The following is a 19,626-nucleotide window of genomic DNA, read 5'->3' on the forward strand; positions in this document are numbered from 1 at the left end:
CATTCATGAGTCCTTTGATACCAACATTATTACTTAGTGAGCAAGGAGTGTGCAATCCCGGATGTAGTTACATCAGATAAGTCTTGAGTTTATCTGATGTAACAACTGAATTAAATGACCTACAAAATATTTATTATTCGTATAATAGGTAGCGTTTAACAGATCATTATTTTAATTAAGTGTTAAAATGCAGAGTTTCTTGTTTCCACAAGGTTAAAAGTAACATTCCTCTAATGCCGTGACCTTTCTGGGTCAATGGTTATAATTTAATTCCATTGCGTTCAAACTATGCTATAGTGATCTATATTATTAGTAAACTTATCACCTATAGTATTTATTGTGTTTTGAAAATCTTTTTTTAAGCACTAAAGTTGTCAACATGTGTGAAGTGATGTATAAATAAAGATGGTGTTCTAAATAGTGTCGAAACATACTTTTTAAATTAATAACATTCACCTTTATTTCATCCTTTGTTGTTTGTATTTGTTACAGAATAAAAAGAGACACATTTATTTAGATGGATAGATAGATAGAACTTTATTTACAATTTACAACTTACAGAATTTACAACTTCTTTTTTAATCTATGGATAATGTCTGTTGTTAAGTCCTTTCATCCATATTCATGTTTTTCATGTTTTTCATCTGTTGCATCGTGGGTAAGAGAGAGGACCACTATTTCATTTATGCTGTATGTCTTAATACATGCATATTTGACAATAAAAAGAACTTTACTTGATAATTTGTTGCATTGCATCAGATTTTTGTAGCCAGCGTGAAAAGAAAGAAAGATTATTGTTATTTCTGGACCTTTATCCACATTTTTGTTCAGGCTTTTCCTTGATTTTCTGGAACTCCTGTGTTGTTCTCAGTATTATCTTGATCTTTAAAGTATATACTTTTTTGAGTATTGTTTTGATTGTTAAAGCGCTTTGTGACCCTGGTCTGGAAAAGCGCTATATAAATAAATATTACTTACTTACTTACTTACATTTTTCTCAATCATATCATTCTTTTTGTTTTGTCATTTTTCCTCCAGTTTTCCAGATATTAATTTTCCCAAGAGAAGTTTAAGCATATGTTTCAGAAAACTTGTCATTTATATGGTGTATAGTCTACCTTGTGTATGACTATCTCTAGTAGAAGCATTGGCCTTGTGCTGACATCCCCACATTGTACAGCGAGTATCCGTGTTCTGATAATAAATACATTTTTGTCATTATTTTTCTGATTCTTTCTCTGTGATTTGTTTGTCTATTGGTAACGAAAGAAACTTGACTTCTGATATTGTATCTAGTATTTTGTCATTTATGTTCAATAAGACTGTGCTGTTTATATGACTCAGTCGGTTCTTGTCAGTTGTCCTAGTTATGGTTTTATAATCCTCTTGATAGGTGGTGCAATTAAGTCATTTTCTCGTCGACACAAACCTGATGTGGATTTGTGTAATTGTACACCATCTCAAGTATCAAACACCGGTATCGTTAAAGATTAAAAAAGATCTTTATTAAAAAGCGAATTAACTTTAAGTTTGTTTTAACACGGTGTCTTGTTAGCTACCTCATCCACCTTTGATATCTACTTGTAGATCGAGATCTACCAGCAATGATGCCCTCAAGGAGAACAAACAGATGGTATCCGCCCAAGGTACCCAGCTCCAGTTGGTCCTTTCTGAGCTATGGATTATACATTTAGCTTTTTATCTCTCACAGAAAATTTGAATTCGACACTGCACACTGATATGAAAGACCCTTAAAGAAAAAAACTCTTTTACTTAAAGTAATATGTCAAAGTAATGTTAAAAAAAACACAGCACATCTTCACCATCAAGAGAGCTAAGGTAAGCACATCATCCTAAATGTTAAAAATAAGCGATGATTTCAAGAGTGGAGATGGTATTTTTGCTTATGATGTAGTTGCCATTTTGTGTTAAAGAGCTGTTTAAGTTGAAAATCTGTGAAGTTAAGTTTCTTAATTTAAATAATGAAGCATTTAAAGGAATTTGATTCAAGGGCCGAAAGATTTGTCTTAAAACTTTTATTTATTTGGTTGATTTTGTAATTAAATTTGTTACATTTTTAACTTAAATTGAATTTATAGATGGATAAAACTTTATTTATCCCTCTGGAGGCCTCTTTCGGGAAATTGTTATTCCAGTCAGCACACAGCAACATGGACAGGCGATAGATTCATTTAAAACAAGAACAAAGTTTTTATAAAAGGAAAGCGCAAGATGACACAATCTAAGTCTAAAGATAAAGAACATAGATCAAAGAAAAATAACAAAGACAAAGGATACAAAGATTAACATAGAATATCATCTTTTCGCTCTTTTTTCTTTTATACACGCTTATGTAATTCTATGTGATTGTGCACGATGCATATTTTTGGGGAATTACATGTTTATTTTACATGCACTAAAGCAATTATATTTATGTGTTTAAAGGTTTTCATCTGACCTGTTGAAACACTAAACAGAAGTTAAAAAAAAAAGGAACAAAGAAAAGAGAAAGAAAGTACGTTCAATGACTGAATCCCTGGGAAACAAGCTGTAGGGAAATTTACACATTTAAAAACCAAACTACTTGACAAATACTAATGATTAATTATTTGCTAGGGCATATTTATTAAAGAAATGTTTATAAGTAATAATGTATTTCTTATTTGAAGGACACTTTATAGATTGTCTTTTTTATTTTTCTTTGATCTATGTTCTTTATCTTTAGACTTAGATTGTATCATCCTGTTCTTTCTCTTTGTTCTTGTTCTTGATGAAACGTCATAATAAAATAAAGAAATAAGAGTAAGGATAAAAAAAATACTTAAAATAACAAAAACATACTTTTTAATAGTATGTTGGTACTAAAACAGATATGGCGATTGATGTATTAAACAATGTAAAATTTTGTAAAACTTAAAATGGTATTATTATTATTAATGAATTTTGAAAATATTAAAAAGGTAATAAAAAAAAAATTGCCCTCAGAATATATGCATATATATTGTCTTTGTCTATTTTTACTGACATAAAACAACGTGGAATATTAATATAATAATACACGTCCTTTTATGAGACACTTATTCGTCGATCTTATTTCTCTTTCATTTGGACGCAGGTTTGCTCATTGCGCCCCCTTGCGACACCTGCAGGCAAATTGATGACGTGGTTGGTCCTCTGACCGTCAGAGAGCAGCAGGATGGCCGACCAGAGCAGGCAAATCAAACTCGCCGCAGCCAAGAAAAAGGTAAAATATTCTTGACAATATACGTTTTTAAGAGCCCTATGCTTACCCACGCTTTATGCCGACGTTTTAATGTTTCGGTTTCCATTGAATTTCATCACTTCAACTCGACTGAGAAGCTGTCATTCCACGTAGTCCGACCCCTGCGTTCTCAGGCGGCCCGCCCTCTCCGGTTCCTTCTCCGGCTGCATTGCTCTGGATACACCCCGGCTTTACGCAGGCCTTTACCAAAAAAAAAAAAAAAAGCTCTGCTTTTTGTTGATGTGGTGGTTTTAATTTACATTTTCGTGTCGCGAACACGAAATACAATGCTAGTAGTTTAGCTTGGATGACTTGCAAGACACACCACGTAGTGTTTACTTGCGGTGAAATGAAGCTAAAAATGCTAACTGGTAAGAACCAGAAGTAAAGAGGGTTTTTTTTAAATGAATGCACGAAGCTAGACGCCGTTAAAATGTGCTAAAGTATATGTTTGTGTTAGCAGTGTGTTCAGTCTTAACATGGGACAAGTGGTCCAGGCTAGTGTGAGGCATGACGGGGGCTGTTTTGACAGCTGACACTCCTCTGGCAGCCCTGCTGGTTTGTTGAGCTTCGTCCAATTGTATTTTAGTTTAAAAAAAAGTCCCTATTCATTTATAAGTTAATGGAAAAGATGCCCATTATTTCCTCTATAACACATGTTAAACACGGGAATAGCACTTAGCATACTGGCTTAAGAATTCCTGGTATGTCCCAACTGTCTGGAGGCCTTAAGAACTCTTAAGTAAGTTCACATGATGGGACATCTGAAGATAATGTTCTGTGGTATTGACCTATTTACTGACTTAAACTGTGTGACTTTAGCAATACATTCTTCGTATACCTGCAGCCACTGCCACCTGGACATCTTGTCTTTGTATACAATAACAATCATGTTCATGATCCTCATATCTTCTTGTCTGAACTGGTTTGACAAGATGGTTTGAGCTGACTTCACCAAAACGGGTTTAAATTGTTTTTAAATTATAATTTCTTGGTTTCCCAAATGTATGTAAAAAGTACTTTGAATGAATGTAGTTTTGTGTGGTGTTGAACCTACAGCTTTTTGGATTTCTTTAAGATTATTTGAATATTATTGAAATTTTATCAAGATTGTGTTTTGAATTAAACTATGAATTGCCTTTTTTCCTACCCATTTCATTTTAAACTTAAAGTGTATTCTCTTTTAATGATTTCTTTTGTACAATATTCATCCCTGTTCACTTGATAATCAAAGTATTTCATTGGTTTAAGGATGACAAATATTCTTCTTTAATTGATTTGCTCTGTCATCCCACATAATGGTCTTATGTATGTTCTTGCAGCATTCACTGCGTTAGCAGAGTTTTTATCATGTAGTTTTTCCAGCTAACAATTGATGTTTGGTTTAATAGATAGAATGCGAAACCTTTTGTTTCCTTCCTGGCACACCGTTTGACTTCTCTGTTTATTGTTTTTTCATTCGCAGCTGAAAGAGTTCCAGCAGAAAAGCACTCCTGTGAGTGTCGGAGGAGACAGAGGCGGAGGTGTTACAGGGGCGAAAAAGAAGAAGAAGATGAGGGGTCAAAATGAAACGCCATTTATGGACAGAAGCTCACCCGACAACGTAAGTCAGACAATCTTTATCTTCTAGTAGTTTTGGTTTTATCACATGTCCTATATGAATTAATCAAGTATTCAAACAAAAGGTAACTCGATATAAAAGTAAATGATTTCTTTTTCTAGTTTTTCAACTTTTGGTATCATTGTTCCTGTTATCAGTCAAGAAGACAAACATATGGCAGTATGTGCATATTCACTCCAGGAACCTTTGACAAACAAAGATTTCTGTTGAGACTTTTTAAAAGTGCGTATTTGAAGTGGCTGATGTAAGCGGAAGTAGACGGGTATGAGCGTGTGACTTTAACAATATAACTTTCATCATACGAAATCCCCTTGAGCATGCATGGAATCTATTGTTGTAGAAAATCACGTCATTGCTGTTGTTATAATTGTGATTGACAGCACGAATGGTTTAATATTATCTCTATGACCAAGGCAGCAACTGAATGTGAGCAAAAGGGTAGCAAAGCAATTCAATCGTTCGCGTTAAATAAAAATCATTTTTGTATTCCAGGTCATTGTGACTGATATTTGGTCACTTTATAGTGACGTGACTCCACTTTCTGTGACACTCTACGCCCCCCTCAGATAATCTAAGTCCTTGTCTTCCACCCTTTTCTTTAACCATCACCGCTGACTAAATGTTTAAATCTCTGATTCTGCTCTTAATAATCACCTCTTGCAACACTTAGTAAAGTGGTTCTGCTCATTCTTGATATCGCATCTTGAGCAATTTACTAAATACTTTCCTATTTCACACTTTTTAACCTTTTACACACTTCTTAACTTTTCTTTCTGCCTCTGTAGTTTGACTCGTTTCTGAAAGTCCTCAGTCAAAGCAATGGCGTGGACGCTCCGCTATATGGCAACAGCCAGGTGAGCTTCTCCTGCTGTATTTTCATGCTTGTTTCCCCACCTTTTCCTCTGCTCTGTTCCTTTAACCATTCACTCTAAAAGCTGCATCTTTATATTCTGTATTCTGTGATATGAGTTAGTCAGGTCAACACCAAAAGTGAGAGTGTCATACTCGCGTTACATATTTGATCTTGTGTTTTTATTGGGCACTAACAGCTGGGTGTCCTATTTGCATTAGGCCGGATCATTTCTAGATTCATCAGGACAGGACAGAAATTGTGCTTCAGATGCTGCTTTCAATGCAAATTTATGTATAATTTGTGATGCATATATTGGTTTACTTTGTGAGAACGTATATCCATCATCAGGATTCTATTCAGGATTGCTTACATTCTACACTAGTGTGATCAAATTGTGTGGGAAATACTTTTCAGTTTCAAGGTAATTTAAGATCCTTATACATACAATAGCTTTCCCACAGCCCACAGAAAGTTTTTGAATGGCTTAAAACTTATTTTATGTTTAAATAAACATTCAGTTAAAATTGTCCCTGAGCATATATAATAAATGTGGTGTTTATTTCCATTTTGGTTATGATGGTCTTATATTTAATTTCAATGTTGTCGAAAAAGTATTTTAAAGTATTGAATTAAACTTGCCATGAGTTGCTGGTACGGCGATACAAAATACAAATCTGTTAAACATTTATCTTAAGGTGTTGCCTCAATGTAATGTTGCAATAAAAATACAATTCATGAATGCAATATTATATACTTAATAGTTTGGTAAACATCTTATCTTAGCAGAATAATTCACTGAATATACAGTAAATCTATATTAAAAGCTTCATGTGAAATTATATTGCATGCCAGATTACTGTTGCGGATCATATTTCAGACACAATAATGGACTTTTGTATGTGTAACACAACAAGAAAATGTTCGCTGTCTCATAAACCTATGGCTGGCTGATTCTGCTGTTTACTGTGTATTAATGTATTGTCCATTGCTCATGCACATGCCCACATTGTTGTGTGTCCGTCTTCTCAGAGCTTTGCTGTTGTGGATAACACTGGGTCTTCAGTTCCCCAGCAACTGGACGACCCACAGAGCGAACTTGATCGCAGCTCACCCGTTTCTAAACCCACTAATACTGCTACTAACTACGAGTCTCACTACAATGACCTGCAGGTGTGTCTCGGTGAACCACATGTCTTCACACACACTCTCTTCCATGTCCATTTGTCTAGTTTATCTTGAAGAGTCTCTGACCTGGATGTGTTATTTGTGTTACAGGATTACCCAGATACTAATGGCAATGAGAGTATAACCGAGGAAACAAGGTGTGTAAACCTAAATACATTTTATCAGTATTTGTTTTGTTTTTTTATGATGAAAAAAGCGATTTAATGATACAAAGGGGATTTTTTACTGAGGTATAGTAAAGAAAAAAACGACTTTACTATGGTTAATGGGACCCAACACTCACAAATGTTCACATCTGGAGCTTAACCCGATCATCGTTTGCCTGACTGGTCTGCCAAGAACCACGTTGTGCCTCGTGCAACAGGAAAAACTACATTTGAGTGACTGTAACCTTTTGCGAACTTTGCCTGTAATATGCAGCCATGCATGAACTGATATTGTTGGGTAGAAAAAAGTGAGATGGAAGTAAAGGGGGAATTAAAAAAAATGTTACATTGTAGATTGAAATATGAAAAGAAGGTAAAAAAGAGTAATAATAATGCTACATGCATAACATAATCGCAACATACTTCAGACGTTCTTAGTTCTTTACAATGATCAATAGATTAATCAACAGAACATATCTTTTGTCAATCATAATAGTCTAAATGTTTTATTTGCTTCATTAGAAATGGACACAAATGATAATTTATCCACTATGAGTTTAGTAACTACAGTAAGTTTACGGTAAGCTTAATGATTTAAGTCAAACAATGTATATTCAGTTTGTCTGTAAATTCTTTAAAATATTATAAATGTGATCATTTTCTGTCCTTCAGACCACTGTCTGCCACTGAGAGCCTTCGCCAGCTTTCTCAGCAACTGAATGGCCTCGTCTCTGAGGTACGATACCACACATTGAACGTTGTTCTAGATCTAGATCTCGACTCGATTATTTCTGACAAATGATACAACTTTGGTCACTTTTGTCCTCAATAGAACTCGTCTGGATACGTGAATGGAGACAGTGCGGCGCCCGTCAGTGAAAGAGAAATGGAGGTAAGACTGTGAAAGTTAATTCAATGCTCGGTGTCTTTAGATGTGAGCGTCTCTGAAGCTCAGTCAAATAGACTGTTGTTGCTCCTGCAGTCGTTAAATATGCCGCACTAGAATGAAACGTATGCAACAGGGAAATGCAGAAATAAATTATGATGCAATGAATTATTAAAGAAGCTACTTTCACATTGATACATCGCTGTTAACTTCTCTCATTACTTTATGGCTTATTTGTTGTCGTTTGGATTAGGTCAATCATTTTCGTTACTACTCTTGACTATATCTGTTGTTAGGGTTTGTCGCCATGTTTTTAATTTATCCATCTTCTTATTGCTTTTCCTTAATTCATGTTTCTCTTTTGTTTCTTTTCCCTGCTGCATGTGTCATAGAGTCGGAACCAGGAGCTGGCAGCCGCCCTGGAGTCCAGCACCGTAGCAAACTCTCAGCTCAATACCAAGCTTGACCAGCTGGTAAGAAGCTGTGTGTGTGTGTGTGTGAGAGAGAGAGAGAGAGAGAGAGAGAGAGTATGTATGTAGTGCATGCATGAGTGTCTATTTTTATCCATTAGTATGTGTCCAACGACAATTGTGATGGGTGTGTTTAAAGATTTAGTTTGCATGGATCCTTCTCCTGTTCCTCATGCGAGTGCATGTTCTTCTGAATCTTTTTTATTCATTTTAATGTGAAGATAAAATGTATGGTTTTTTATTTGTAATGTTTTTAATGCGATTTATATCGTTATTAAGCTCTTATGAGGCATAAATCGGCTTAAATGGGTCCATGGAAGTAAATAAAGTAAACACACAATATGTTACTGAGACTTTTGTGAGGTAGAATTATTGTACTGTACTCTGTATATTGAAGTTTTAATGACTGTATATAGCAAAGGTAGTTTCTGCATCCTACAGCCTCAGTTGAAATACTGGAATGAAAACTAATATTTGCCTCACGCAAAGTTGGTATCAAGATAGTTTTGTTTGTCTGTGTTTAAAGTCCTTTCTGAAATTCAAACGAATAAAGTCCTTTTTTTTAAATTTTGACTTTTGTTCTTACAGACAAAACATTCCCAGGAGCTCACAGATCAACTACAGAAGGTTCAACTCATTCTCACCTCTTTCCTCGTCTTAAACTATTCTCAACTGACTTTGTTACTTTCGCACTTGTCTAGGAACGAAAGGAATTCGAACAAAAATTTACAAAAGAGCAGGGAGCCATGAGAGAGCAACTACAGGTGCTTAAATAATCAGTTGATAGTAATTTCAACACTGTTTCTAAAATGCAACATGTTTTCCTCAATCTCAAGGTTCATATCCAAACTATTGGTATATTGGTGTCAGAGAAGTCGGAGCTTCAGACGGCGCTACAGTACACGCAACAAGCTGCTCGTCAGAAAACTGGTGAGATTGCTTTTTTTCATATTTGCATCCATTTCAGCAGCAGTTTGATTTTCCTTTGGTCTCATGTCTTTGTGTCCTTGTGTGCAGCTGAGTCGGAGGAGCTGAATAATCGTCTGCAGACGACAAAGCAGAGAGTTTCGGAGCTTGAGAGAACACTTTCTTCCGTCTCAACGCAACAGAAACAATTTGAAAAGGTAGTTGTCATCCAGCACACAATCCCACAAACACCGGCGGTCCGAACAATATAGCTAAATATAAGTTTGAAGTCTAGTTGAATCATCTACTTCTGCCTTTTTAAAGGGGTTTCCCAGCGAAATGCTAGTATTGTCTCTGTATTGTCAGTATTGTCCACTGGTAGAAAAGTAATAAATTAAATAAGATAATATTTGCTATAAGATTATTTAACATGTTATGTTTTAAGACCATTCTAACAAGAAATGTCACATTTAAACTGTTTTCTCTCTCCAGCACAACAAAGAACTTGAAAAAGAAAGAGACAACTTGAGGGTTGAATTGTTTAAACAAAAGTAAGTTGTTTTTTTACTCCAAATCTTGGGATTATGTTTTGTTTGTTCTATGTTGAGTATGTTTTATGTGTCTATTTGTAATGATTTTTAATCACAACTCTCTTGATGTAGCATAAATAACGATTGGTGTAAAGAATCATCCTATTGGCATCATTTTAAACTTGATATAATTCCTTAATGATAGTTGTACATATATATTTTTATATCAAATATTTAATAATTTCTTAAGTTTGAGATATTTCTAATAAAAATGACCATAGAATGTATAGATTATAGTATAGAATAATGGATAACAATCTAACAATTTGAGTTCAACTCTAAATATAACCCGTTTAAAGATCTTTTTCTCCCCCTTTTCATCTCTTTTTTTTAATGGTTATTTTGTTGATATTTTTTTGGTTCCTTTTATATTAATAGTATTTTAAAATGGAATGTGATTAAAATTAAATATAATTTTTTTTATCGTTTTGTTTTAAATTTGCAATTCCTGCAATTATTAATATTTTATTATTTAAATAAAAAAAATGAAATCAAATGACTAAGACTAAAGCTTATTTCAGAGTTTCCTTTTTTATATATATCTTTTTAGGTTTTCCCAATATATATAATTACTATTTATTTGTCCCTTCCTTATTTCGTCACAGTATATAATGTAATCTGCATTTGCCAAACTATGACAACATGTCTTTCGGTTGCAGCAACATGAGCGAAGAATCGAAGCAGCAGACTTCAGAATTATCAGAGAAGTTAAAACTGAGTAGCCATGACAACGGAGCCATGAGGATGGAACTTGAAGATCTACGCAAGAGACTGGAGATGGCCGACCTGATGCTGCAACAGGTGAGAAGGAAGAAAAAAACAAAAGTATTTGCCTGCAAAAGTATTTTTTTCTACATCTTCCCTTGTTTGCTCCTTCTGCAGTTCTCCAACCAATCGGATCAGACCAGCACCAACCAGCAGATCCAGATGCTGCTGGAAGAGAAGCAAAGGGTCGAGACACAAAATCATCAGGTTCGTTCAGACTTTTTTCAGTAGATTATTTACTAACCAATGATTTCAAGTTTCACTTTTATTTCTCTTGCCTTTTCCATCCACATGTTTGGAAATGATATGAATAAACCATTTATTATTATCATTTAAATCATCTTTTTTGAAAATCCCCACAAAATATGCTTCATATTTCTGTCATCAAATCACTTGAACATCTTAAGACATTTGTATTTGTTCAGGCTTTTCCTTGATTTTCAGGAACTCCTGTTGTGTTATCAGTTTTATCTTGATCTTTAAAGTATATACTTTATTGAATATTGTTTCGATTGTTTAAGCGCTTTGTGACCTTGGTCTGGAAAAGCGCTATATAAATAAAAATGACTTACTTACTTGTAATGAATGTATATCCTTCAATCCTGCAGCTGATGGAATCCATTGCTCAGCTGAGGACGGAGAGAGATCACTACGCAGAGCAGATTCAGGAGGAGGGTCATGCATGGAAGGATAAAACTGAGCAACTTCTAACACAAGTAACTAACTATAAGCACTCACAGACTCTTTTTATAATGTCAGTAGTTATGCTCACTTCACACCATCGTCTGCTTCTCAGGTGTCGTTGGTCGCAGAGGAGAGAGATCGGAATATTAACAGAGTCCAGGAGCTGGAGGTCACCATCGCAGAGCTGCAGAATGCTGCTGGTAAGAGAACAGAGAGTTTTAGTAAACATTCCTTTAGACTAGGGCTCTGTCTTGGAAATAATCTGGTGATACGATACGTGAAGAAAACAACACTTTTTCTAGCTTTTACAACAAGGAAATGAGCAAATACTTTCTCGAATCAAATGTGAAAGTGCTTGTAGGAAATTGCTGCTAAAAATATTAACAAAAAATGTATTATATTCTTATATTAACAATGAAGTGCATTAACACAAACAACCTGGAGCAACATTCAATATCTAGTATCTGCTAGTGTTTTATTCTTTAACTTTAAACTTTGTTTTAAAGCCAAAATGAGTCCAAGTATCAGGTTTAAAAGCTGCTGGACTCTGGTGTATCCTTTCTTGTTCACTCATTGCTGCCATTTCGCCGGTTTTGTTGTTACTTTGCACAGGAGGAAATGACGAATGTTGCCAACTAGTGGCCGGAGGTTTAATTGCACCACACAAATTAATAAAATAGATGGATAGAGCTGTGAATATTTGAGTTTTAATTGTAAAATGTGTGTGTGTGTGTGTAAACACACACATTTTTATATATTATTATTATTATTTATAGTTTTATATCGATTCAGTGCTATTGACTGTCGATATTTTCTTACACCCCCTATTTGAGACTATTGGATTTTAAGTTAACAAATTCTAAAATTCAGTCAATTTAATTTTTAAATGCACTTTCATTTCAAGTTTCAAATCAAAGCAACGTTTTCTCAATACACTAATGTAAGTTAGTCAGTAATTTGTAAGCACTTAAATAACTATACATAAGTGGAAAAAAGTAAAAAGCAAAGTTTGAGTGACTCCCAATGAGTGACATTGTCTTGTTGGATTCTCATCTATGGTTCTCTGTTCATCTCTTGCAGCACTTCTATCCCAGGTGAGGGAGACTCCCGTTGTTGAGCCTCAACCTTCAGGACCGTCAGAGAATGAAGTGGCTCTCCAAGAGTCCCTCAACGCTCTACAACAAGAAAAAGATGCACTTTATCTGCAGTACGAGTCACAGGTGATGATCAAGTGAAGAAACAAGTCTCAAAAGTATTCACTATAATAATACTTGACTCGATATTCCTTCCAGCTCAGGGACAACGAGCAGCTGAGTCGCATGTGTGCGGAGCAGGAGTCTCGTCTGGGGGACATGGAGCAACAGGTGGAGAGTCAGACCATGGAGGCCGACGACCGCCGACGCATGCTGGAGGACGTTCAGTCCGACAAGGCCACCATCAGCCGGGCGCTCACCCAGAACCGTACGCTGAAGGACCAGCTGGCTGAGATGCAGAACGGTTTCGTGAAGCTGGTGAGAACTTTAACAGGACGTCCTTATGAAGGATTTATGAGCGACGAGTCTCTCCTTCTGAGCAGACTAACGAAAACATGGAGCTGACCACTGCCATCCAGTCGGAGCAGCACGTGAAGAAGGAGCTGGCTCGCAGGATGGGAGAGCTGCAGGAGCAGCTGCACAACACTAAAGAAGAAGTAAGAGCTTAACTCTTAAACACCATCTTAAAAAGAAGATGAATCCTCATCATTTGTCCGTCCAGTTGGAGTTGAGGAGCAAGGAGATGGACGGCGTGGTGGAGCAGAGGGACCAGGTGGTCGCTCACCTCCAGCAGTACTGCGCCGGGTACCAGGCTCTGGCCACAGAGCGGGAGAAGATGCACCAGCAATTTCACCAACAGGTTCAACTCCTGGACCGACTGCAGCACGACGAGTCGCAGGGACGTGTGCAGCTGGAGATCAGTCACAACCAACTCAAACAGGCTCAGGTGACTTTCATAGTGTTGTTCTGTGTTGACTTTATGTTACTTTTAGAGGTTTATTAGTCGCATAAGAATATAAAAGGGTTGAATGGTTGAAATTTTTGCTTTTTTTTCTTATTGAAAATATTTCCAAAATAAATGTCTAAATTCAATATTTTTGCCACAATGATCAGATTAAATTTCCATCCTAACTCTGTACTCTATTGATATAGTCTGGTGGCAGTATTTTGCAACATTTAATATTGGATTTAAAAAGGCTACAAATTAAAAGATATTGACTTTGGAAATTCTTATTTTCAATTATTGAAATATAATATAATATAAATATAATATAATAAAAATAAATACAATAATAATATTTGTAAATACTATGTGTAAAAAAAACAACAACTTTATTTTAATAATAGTCATTTTTTTTATTTCTATTACTTAAAAGCAACAATTAATCTTTCAATATAGTAATTATTTAATTACTTTAAAAAGTAACTTGATAGATAAAACAATTCGTGCTACTTTCCTATTTTTGGTTCCATTTTACAAATCATTTCTCACCAAACAGGAACATCTGGAGCAGTTGGTCAAAGACAACGATCACCTGAGGTCAGAGGTCAAGGACCTCCTCAACAGCTCCCTGATCAACACGTCGACCCGAGATCAAGGTAACGTGTTCTTGTTCGACCCATTAACGTGTTCGCTCCGTGTTTATGGAAGGGTTCGTTGGGTCAAAGTCAACCTAGTGGTGGGAAGATCAGATGGTCCGCTGACACAAACTTTAACTTATAGTTGTATATATAGATAGATAGATAGAAAACTTTATTGATTCTTTTTGAATTACATTTCTAAGGGATTCAAACTTAAGCTGATGTTTGTGCAGGAGACGGAGTGGAGAGTCAATCACTGCCCGAGAGTCCAAAGGAACCTCCTTCCCTCGTGATCCCTGAAGACTTTGAGAGCCACGAAGAGATGGTGAGAACATTAGGACGTCAATGGTCTGATCCCAGTTAACATCACCATCGACTAAGAAAAGTTCATTTTCATATGAAAGTTAAACATCAGTCAGGAGTTTGTAAAGTGCTTCTGTACATGTGTACTTTGAGTCACTTTGTATTTATAGGGTTAAAACAAGATGATTTTCTGTGGATTACTAGCAAAAAGAACCAATTGAAGCAAAAGTTTAAAACTTAATCACACGATGGGCCAGAATTACTGATCAATTCAATTTGTGGGACGAAAAAAAAAAATATTTATCATACGTCTGTGGCAGGAAAAAGTCATAATAAATATATAGATATATTATCAAGCTTAATCTATTAATTTTTTTCCCCAGATAAACTAGATTATCTTTGTCCCTTATCTTAACTTAAAGTAATCTTTCAAGCTCACCATATCCACATGAACATTAATCTAGTTGAGTGTGACAAGAAAAAATAGTTTACAGTAAAGGTTAAATCTAAAGTCTAAGCCTCGATTCACTCGCTGATGTGATGATTTGTCACGAAACAAAGATGAACAAATCACTCAAGAACAGAAGGAAGGAGCGACTCTAACACCGTCTCTAATCATTCGCCACCAGGAGGAGTTCATTCGTGGAGCCGTGTCCCAGTTAGAAGCCGAGAGGGACGAGGTCAGGAGGCAGCTGCAGGAGGAACAGCGCCTCCACATGGCGGCGAAGCACCAGACGGCTCTGGCTCTCAGCCTCGAGCACCAGCATCATCATCATCACAGTCCTGTGCAGGAACACGACCACCATGATGAGTGCGACCACAGCCACGAGCACTCGGGTAACAACTCCATTAAAATACCAAAGTGACATGTTTGTTTAAAGCATTTAATTACTTTAAATAATTTAAAACAATTGTGACGCACCCAGCCAGGTAGACTAGGTCAGTTATCTATTAGATTTCATGTGTTATTTAATTTCTCCCAACACTCTCAGTCCAGTAACCTGAATAAAATCAACAGTGAATGATGAAACTGATACTTTAGTTGTTGTTGTTGTTGGATTATTCGATTATTATTAAATTGACACTTTATATTTAACACCGGACATTTTTCCGTGTACAAATTAAAATACATTTCCCCAAATATTGGAATAAGAATATCAAACTCTTTGTGTTAAATAAATGTATAAATAATGAATTATTAGATTATTATTAAACACTTTATATTTAACACCGGACATTTTTTCATGTACAAATTAAAATATATTTCCCAAAATATTGGAATAAGAATATCAAACTCTTTGTGTTAAATAAATGTATAAATAATGAATTATTCGATTATTATTAAACACTTTATATTTAACACTGGACATTTTTCTGTGTACAAATTAAAATATATTTAATTTAGAAAATATTGAATTTCCCAAAATATTGGAATAATAATATCAAACTCTATGTGTTAAATAAATGTATAAATAATGAATTATTAGATTATTATTAAACACTTTATATTCAACACTGGACATTTTTCCGTGTACAAATTAAAATATATTTCCCCAAATATTGGAATAAGAATATCAAACTCTTTGTGTTAAATAAATGTATAAATAATGAATTATTAGATTATTATTAAACACTATATTTAACACTGGACATTTTTCTGTGTACAAATTAAAATATATTTAATTTAGAAAATATTGAATTTCCCAAAATATTGGAATCATAATGTCAAACTCTTTATGTTAAATAAATGTATAAATAATGAATTATTAGATTATTATTAAACACTTTATATTTAACACTGGACATTTTTCCGTGTACAAATTAAAATATATTTAATTTGGAAAATATTTAATATCCCAAAATATTGGAATAAGAATATCAAACTCTTATGTGTTAAATAAATGTATATATAATTAAATTACTCACAAATTTCAACGCTTTCATTTCAAACGTTTAATTAAACTGTTCCATACTGTGACTGACATGCTTATCAAGACCTCTTCTTCATCCGTGTGCAGCAGGAGTTCCCGTGGAGGTTCATCAAGCTCTTCAGAGCGCCATGGAGAAGCTGCAGCTGAGGTTCACGTCCCTCATGCAGGAGAAGGTGGACCTGAGGGAGCGAGTGGAGGAGCTGGAGCATCGCTGCATACAGCTGTCCGGAGAGACGGACACCATCGGTGGGAATCGAGCTCCGCTTTCATCAGGGAGGACTTTTGTCTTAACGCGGTCCGTGTGTCTGCAGGAGAATACATCGCTCTGTACCAGAACCAGCGCGCCATCATGAAGCAGAAGCACCAGGAGAAGGAGCAGTACATCAGCATGCTGGCTCAGGACAAGGAGGAGATGAAGGTACGTCGACTTGATGAAGATGAAGATGATGAGTATAAAGAACGTCATCACAACATCGTCTTCATCATCACAGGCCAAGCTGGCGGAACTGCAGAACCTGGTGATGAGGCTGGTGGCGGAGAGGAACGACTGGTACTCCCGGTACTCCGCTGCTGTGTCGGGCATCGGCTCGGTCGACCCGGACCTGCTCCCCGCTCAGGAGGACCTCGCCGAGCAGAGAGTTCACACGCATCCGGAGATGGCTGCTGACAGCGAAGCAGGTTTGTGGAGAAACTCTTCCTGGACATGGACCTCAATCAGACGAGAAGACTTTTGTTCGACGATGAGAAAATGTGTCGTTTAAAGTTTAAATTCTAGAAAAAACACAGAAAAGTGTCAAAATATGTCACAATACAAATGAATGTCTGCAGATCTGGCAAATATCACTTTCATTCAAGACAATAATAGGAATTTTTCTACTTTAATTTCAAAGAATCTATAACTTTATGGATAATAAACTACATCTCTGCGGTCAGAAAATGTCAACAAAAAAAACAACAATAAAATAATAGGATATACTAAATATAAACGATTATTCAGGCTATTTGAATGAAAGGAAATGTGGAAATAAGTTATTTTTCTAAAAATGTTTAAAATCTGGAAATGGGATTTCCTATTAAAACCAAAGAAATAAAATCTAAAAATTGACATTTCTAATAAGAAAATGACGAGAATTGTTGCAAAAATCCAAATATATGGAAAAGAAGCAACTAATCTGTGGTCAGTGTAATAATAATAATATTAATACTAAAAACACCCGAAGATGTTCTCTTCTAAAAATGTAATATGATCTCATAAAAAATAAATAGCAATTGAAAGTTCTTAATGTTGGGAAATTTTGGATTTTCTCACATGAAAAACATCTGAAAAATATGATTTTCCCATTAAAGACGACGACAAAAAAGACATTTCTATTAACCCGCGTGTTATCTGTTCTTGTCTTGGGGCTTCGGGTCACCTTGACCCTGAGATAAAACCAGAGTTAAATAAGGACCAAAAATGTCAGAAATGTAGAAATTATGATCCCATTGAAAAACTTTTTATAACATATAGTTGTTTAATGTTTAAGAAATCTCAATTTATGAAAGATAATTCACATCTTTTATGTAAATAAATGTTTAAAATGTGTTCAAAAAAGGCTTAAAGTGAGAACAGCTGATGATTTGTTGACGTCCACCACAGAAGCCATGGAAGTGGTTCCTCTGACTGAACCCAGCGCCAGCATGGAGACCACCTCGTCCCCCCAGACCTCCGCGGTCGTGTCCACGCCAAGCGAGTCCAAACCCCCCACGGAGGACGGCACGGCCCGCCAGATCATGCAGCTGCTGCAGGAGATCCAGAACCCACATCCGCTCAGGACGCCCCCCTTCCTGGGAGAGAACCCCTGCATCCCCTTCTTCTACCGCCCGGACCAGCAGGACGAGGTCAAGATCCTGGTGGTGTGATCCGGATCCGATCCTTTCTTTTTTTTTCTCTTTTTCTTTAAGAATCTGTTTTGTAAAACCACCGACTCGGACCCTCACGACACTCTTAAAGCTCTGCTTTCCATCTCAACTTTCTAGTTAACGCTTCCACGTTTGAGCAGGTGGTCTCACTTGGTTTCAGCTGATGGTCCTGAAGTGCAATAATGGGTCGTCAAGGTCGCCCCCCCCCACAAACACACAAACACACACACACACTGGAGCGATGATCTTTCTAAGCATTGAAGGCAGAATTTCAAGTGCAATAGGGCGACGGCGGCGACGCACGTATTTATTGAAGTCGCAACTTCATTAAAAAGGTCAAAGGAGGTCAATCGCTCTTCAAGGTCAACCTTCTGGACGAAAGAACGGCTTCGAGGCATGAAAATCTTTCCAGCATAACCGAGGAAGAAGATCTATTTATCGACGACTCGTCACTGAACGAGCGACTGCACTTAAATGTTGGTTCGAGGGAGGAGGACGAGTTGAGGCTCAAGGTCGAGTCGAGGCTCAAGGTCGAGAGGGAGCTCTTTGTTTTTGTAAATATCGAGGCGAGTTAAATTATTCTTAAAGCTCAACCATTTGGGACCAAAACTCTCCGCTTTTTTTGAGCAGAAACTGGAATATAACGACAAAATATCTCATTTCCATTTATTGTTTGTTGCCCAGAAAGATGATTGTAACTAACTAACTATATTTAAAGATGCATTTTGACCAAGAAATTAAATCTTCGGTGATCACGCTGCGAAATTCCTGTTTTGACTTTTTCCACTGTTGCGATCATTACTTTCGGTGTCATGTCTGGAAAAAGAAGGAGAAAAGAAAACAAAAAAGTCGGGGTTCACTGTTAAATATGTGAAAATGAAAAGCATTTATTGTAGAAGGTGTATATACTGTACCTGTGTAACATACTGTATATTATTGATGCCTGGTGTGTGTGTGCGCGTGTGTGTGTATAAAGTTGGGATGTGGGTGATTCCGTACACGAGCGGCCAATAGGATCTACACCAGAGAAGTCCTGATATTTAAGTTCGAATGAGTTTCTAAAGACTAGACTGACGTGTCGATGATGAAGGAAGTATTTGGTTCTGCTTTGATTCTTTTCTGATTTAATTTTTCCTCCTGAATAAAACTGGTTGAACAACTTGAGCCGATGCTGTTGGTTTTTTATTCCGTAAAACATGATTGTTTGGGATGAAAAAACACTTGGTGTTGAATATTAAATCGAATTAGTCAGATATTGGTTTTGACATCTTTAAATATCGTATAATAGTATAATTATTTAAGTGTCGCATCAATAAACAGACTGACGACTACTTCCGTTCTGTGTTTATTTTTAATTGTTTAATTCATTCATTTATTTTTTTACTCACCATTCGTTATTCTTAAGAAGCCTCGACGTTCTCTCAGTACAATCTTTTTTATTTTTTTTAAGTATATCCTGCACGCAGGCTGATGACGTCACGTATTGCGTTCGTTGACCGGAAGTAAA

General features: G+C 36.1%; 1 protein-coding gene across 4 annotated transcripts; it reads left to right on the forward strand.

The window, feature by feature from the left end:
* The first annotated feature begins 1,648 nt into the window (after positions 1–1,648).
* Positions 1,649–19,283, forward strand: golga2 (golgin A2). Of its 4 annotated transcripts, none has more exons than XM_087790744.1 (29): positions 1,649–1,839; positions 3,116–3,244; positions 4,728–4,865; positions 5,669–5,737; positions 6,766–6,906; positions 7,012–7,058; positions 7,740–7,803; positions 7,900–7,959; positions 8,346–8,426; positions 9,012–9,050; positions 9,125–9,187; positions 9,260–9,353; positions 9,441–9,547; positions 9,822–9,880; positions 10,579–10,720; positions 10,802–10,891; positions 11,293–11,400; positions 11,481–11,568; positions 12,449–12,588; positions 12,661–12,879; positions 12,945–13,058; positions 13,124–13,348; positions 13,902–14,001; positions 14,217–14,308; positions 14,916–15,123; positions 16,308–16,463; positions 16,529–16,635; positions 16,709–16,895; positions 17,857–19,283. In XM_087790744.1, exons 2-29 carry the CDS (start codon positions 3,197–3,199, stop codon positions 18,117–18,119), a joined length of 3,249 nt encoding a protein of 1,082 aa, XP_087646870.1. In that variant the 5' UTR covers positions 1,649–1,839; positions 3,116–3,196; the 3' UTR covers positions 18,120–19,283. The 4 variants fall into 4 exon arrangements, with proteins under 4 accessions (XP_087646870.1, XP_087646868.1, XP_087646871.1 ...); XM_087790742.1 differs by having other exon boundaries at positions 1,650–1,839; positions 16,305–16,463; XM_087790745.1 differs by lacking the exon at positions 5,669–5,737 and having other exon boundaries at positions 1,650–1,839; positions 16,305–16,463.
* The last annotated feature ends 343 nt before the right edge of the window (positions 19,284–19,626 follow it).

This window comes from Callionymus lyra, chromosome 5 (genome assembly GCF_982586985.1).
Source record: "Callionymus lyra chromosome 5, fCalLyr1.hap1.1, whole genome shotgun sequence".
Lineage (NCBI taxonomy): Eukaryota > Metazoa > Chordata > Actinopteri > Syngnathiformes > Callionymidae > Callionymus > Callionymus lyra.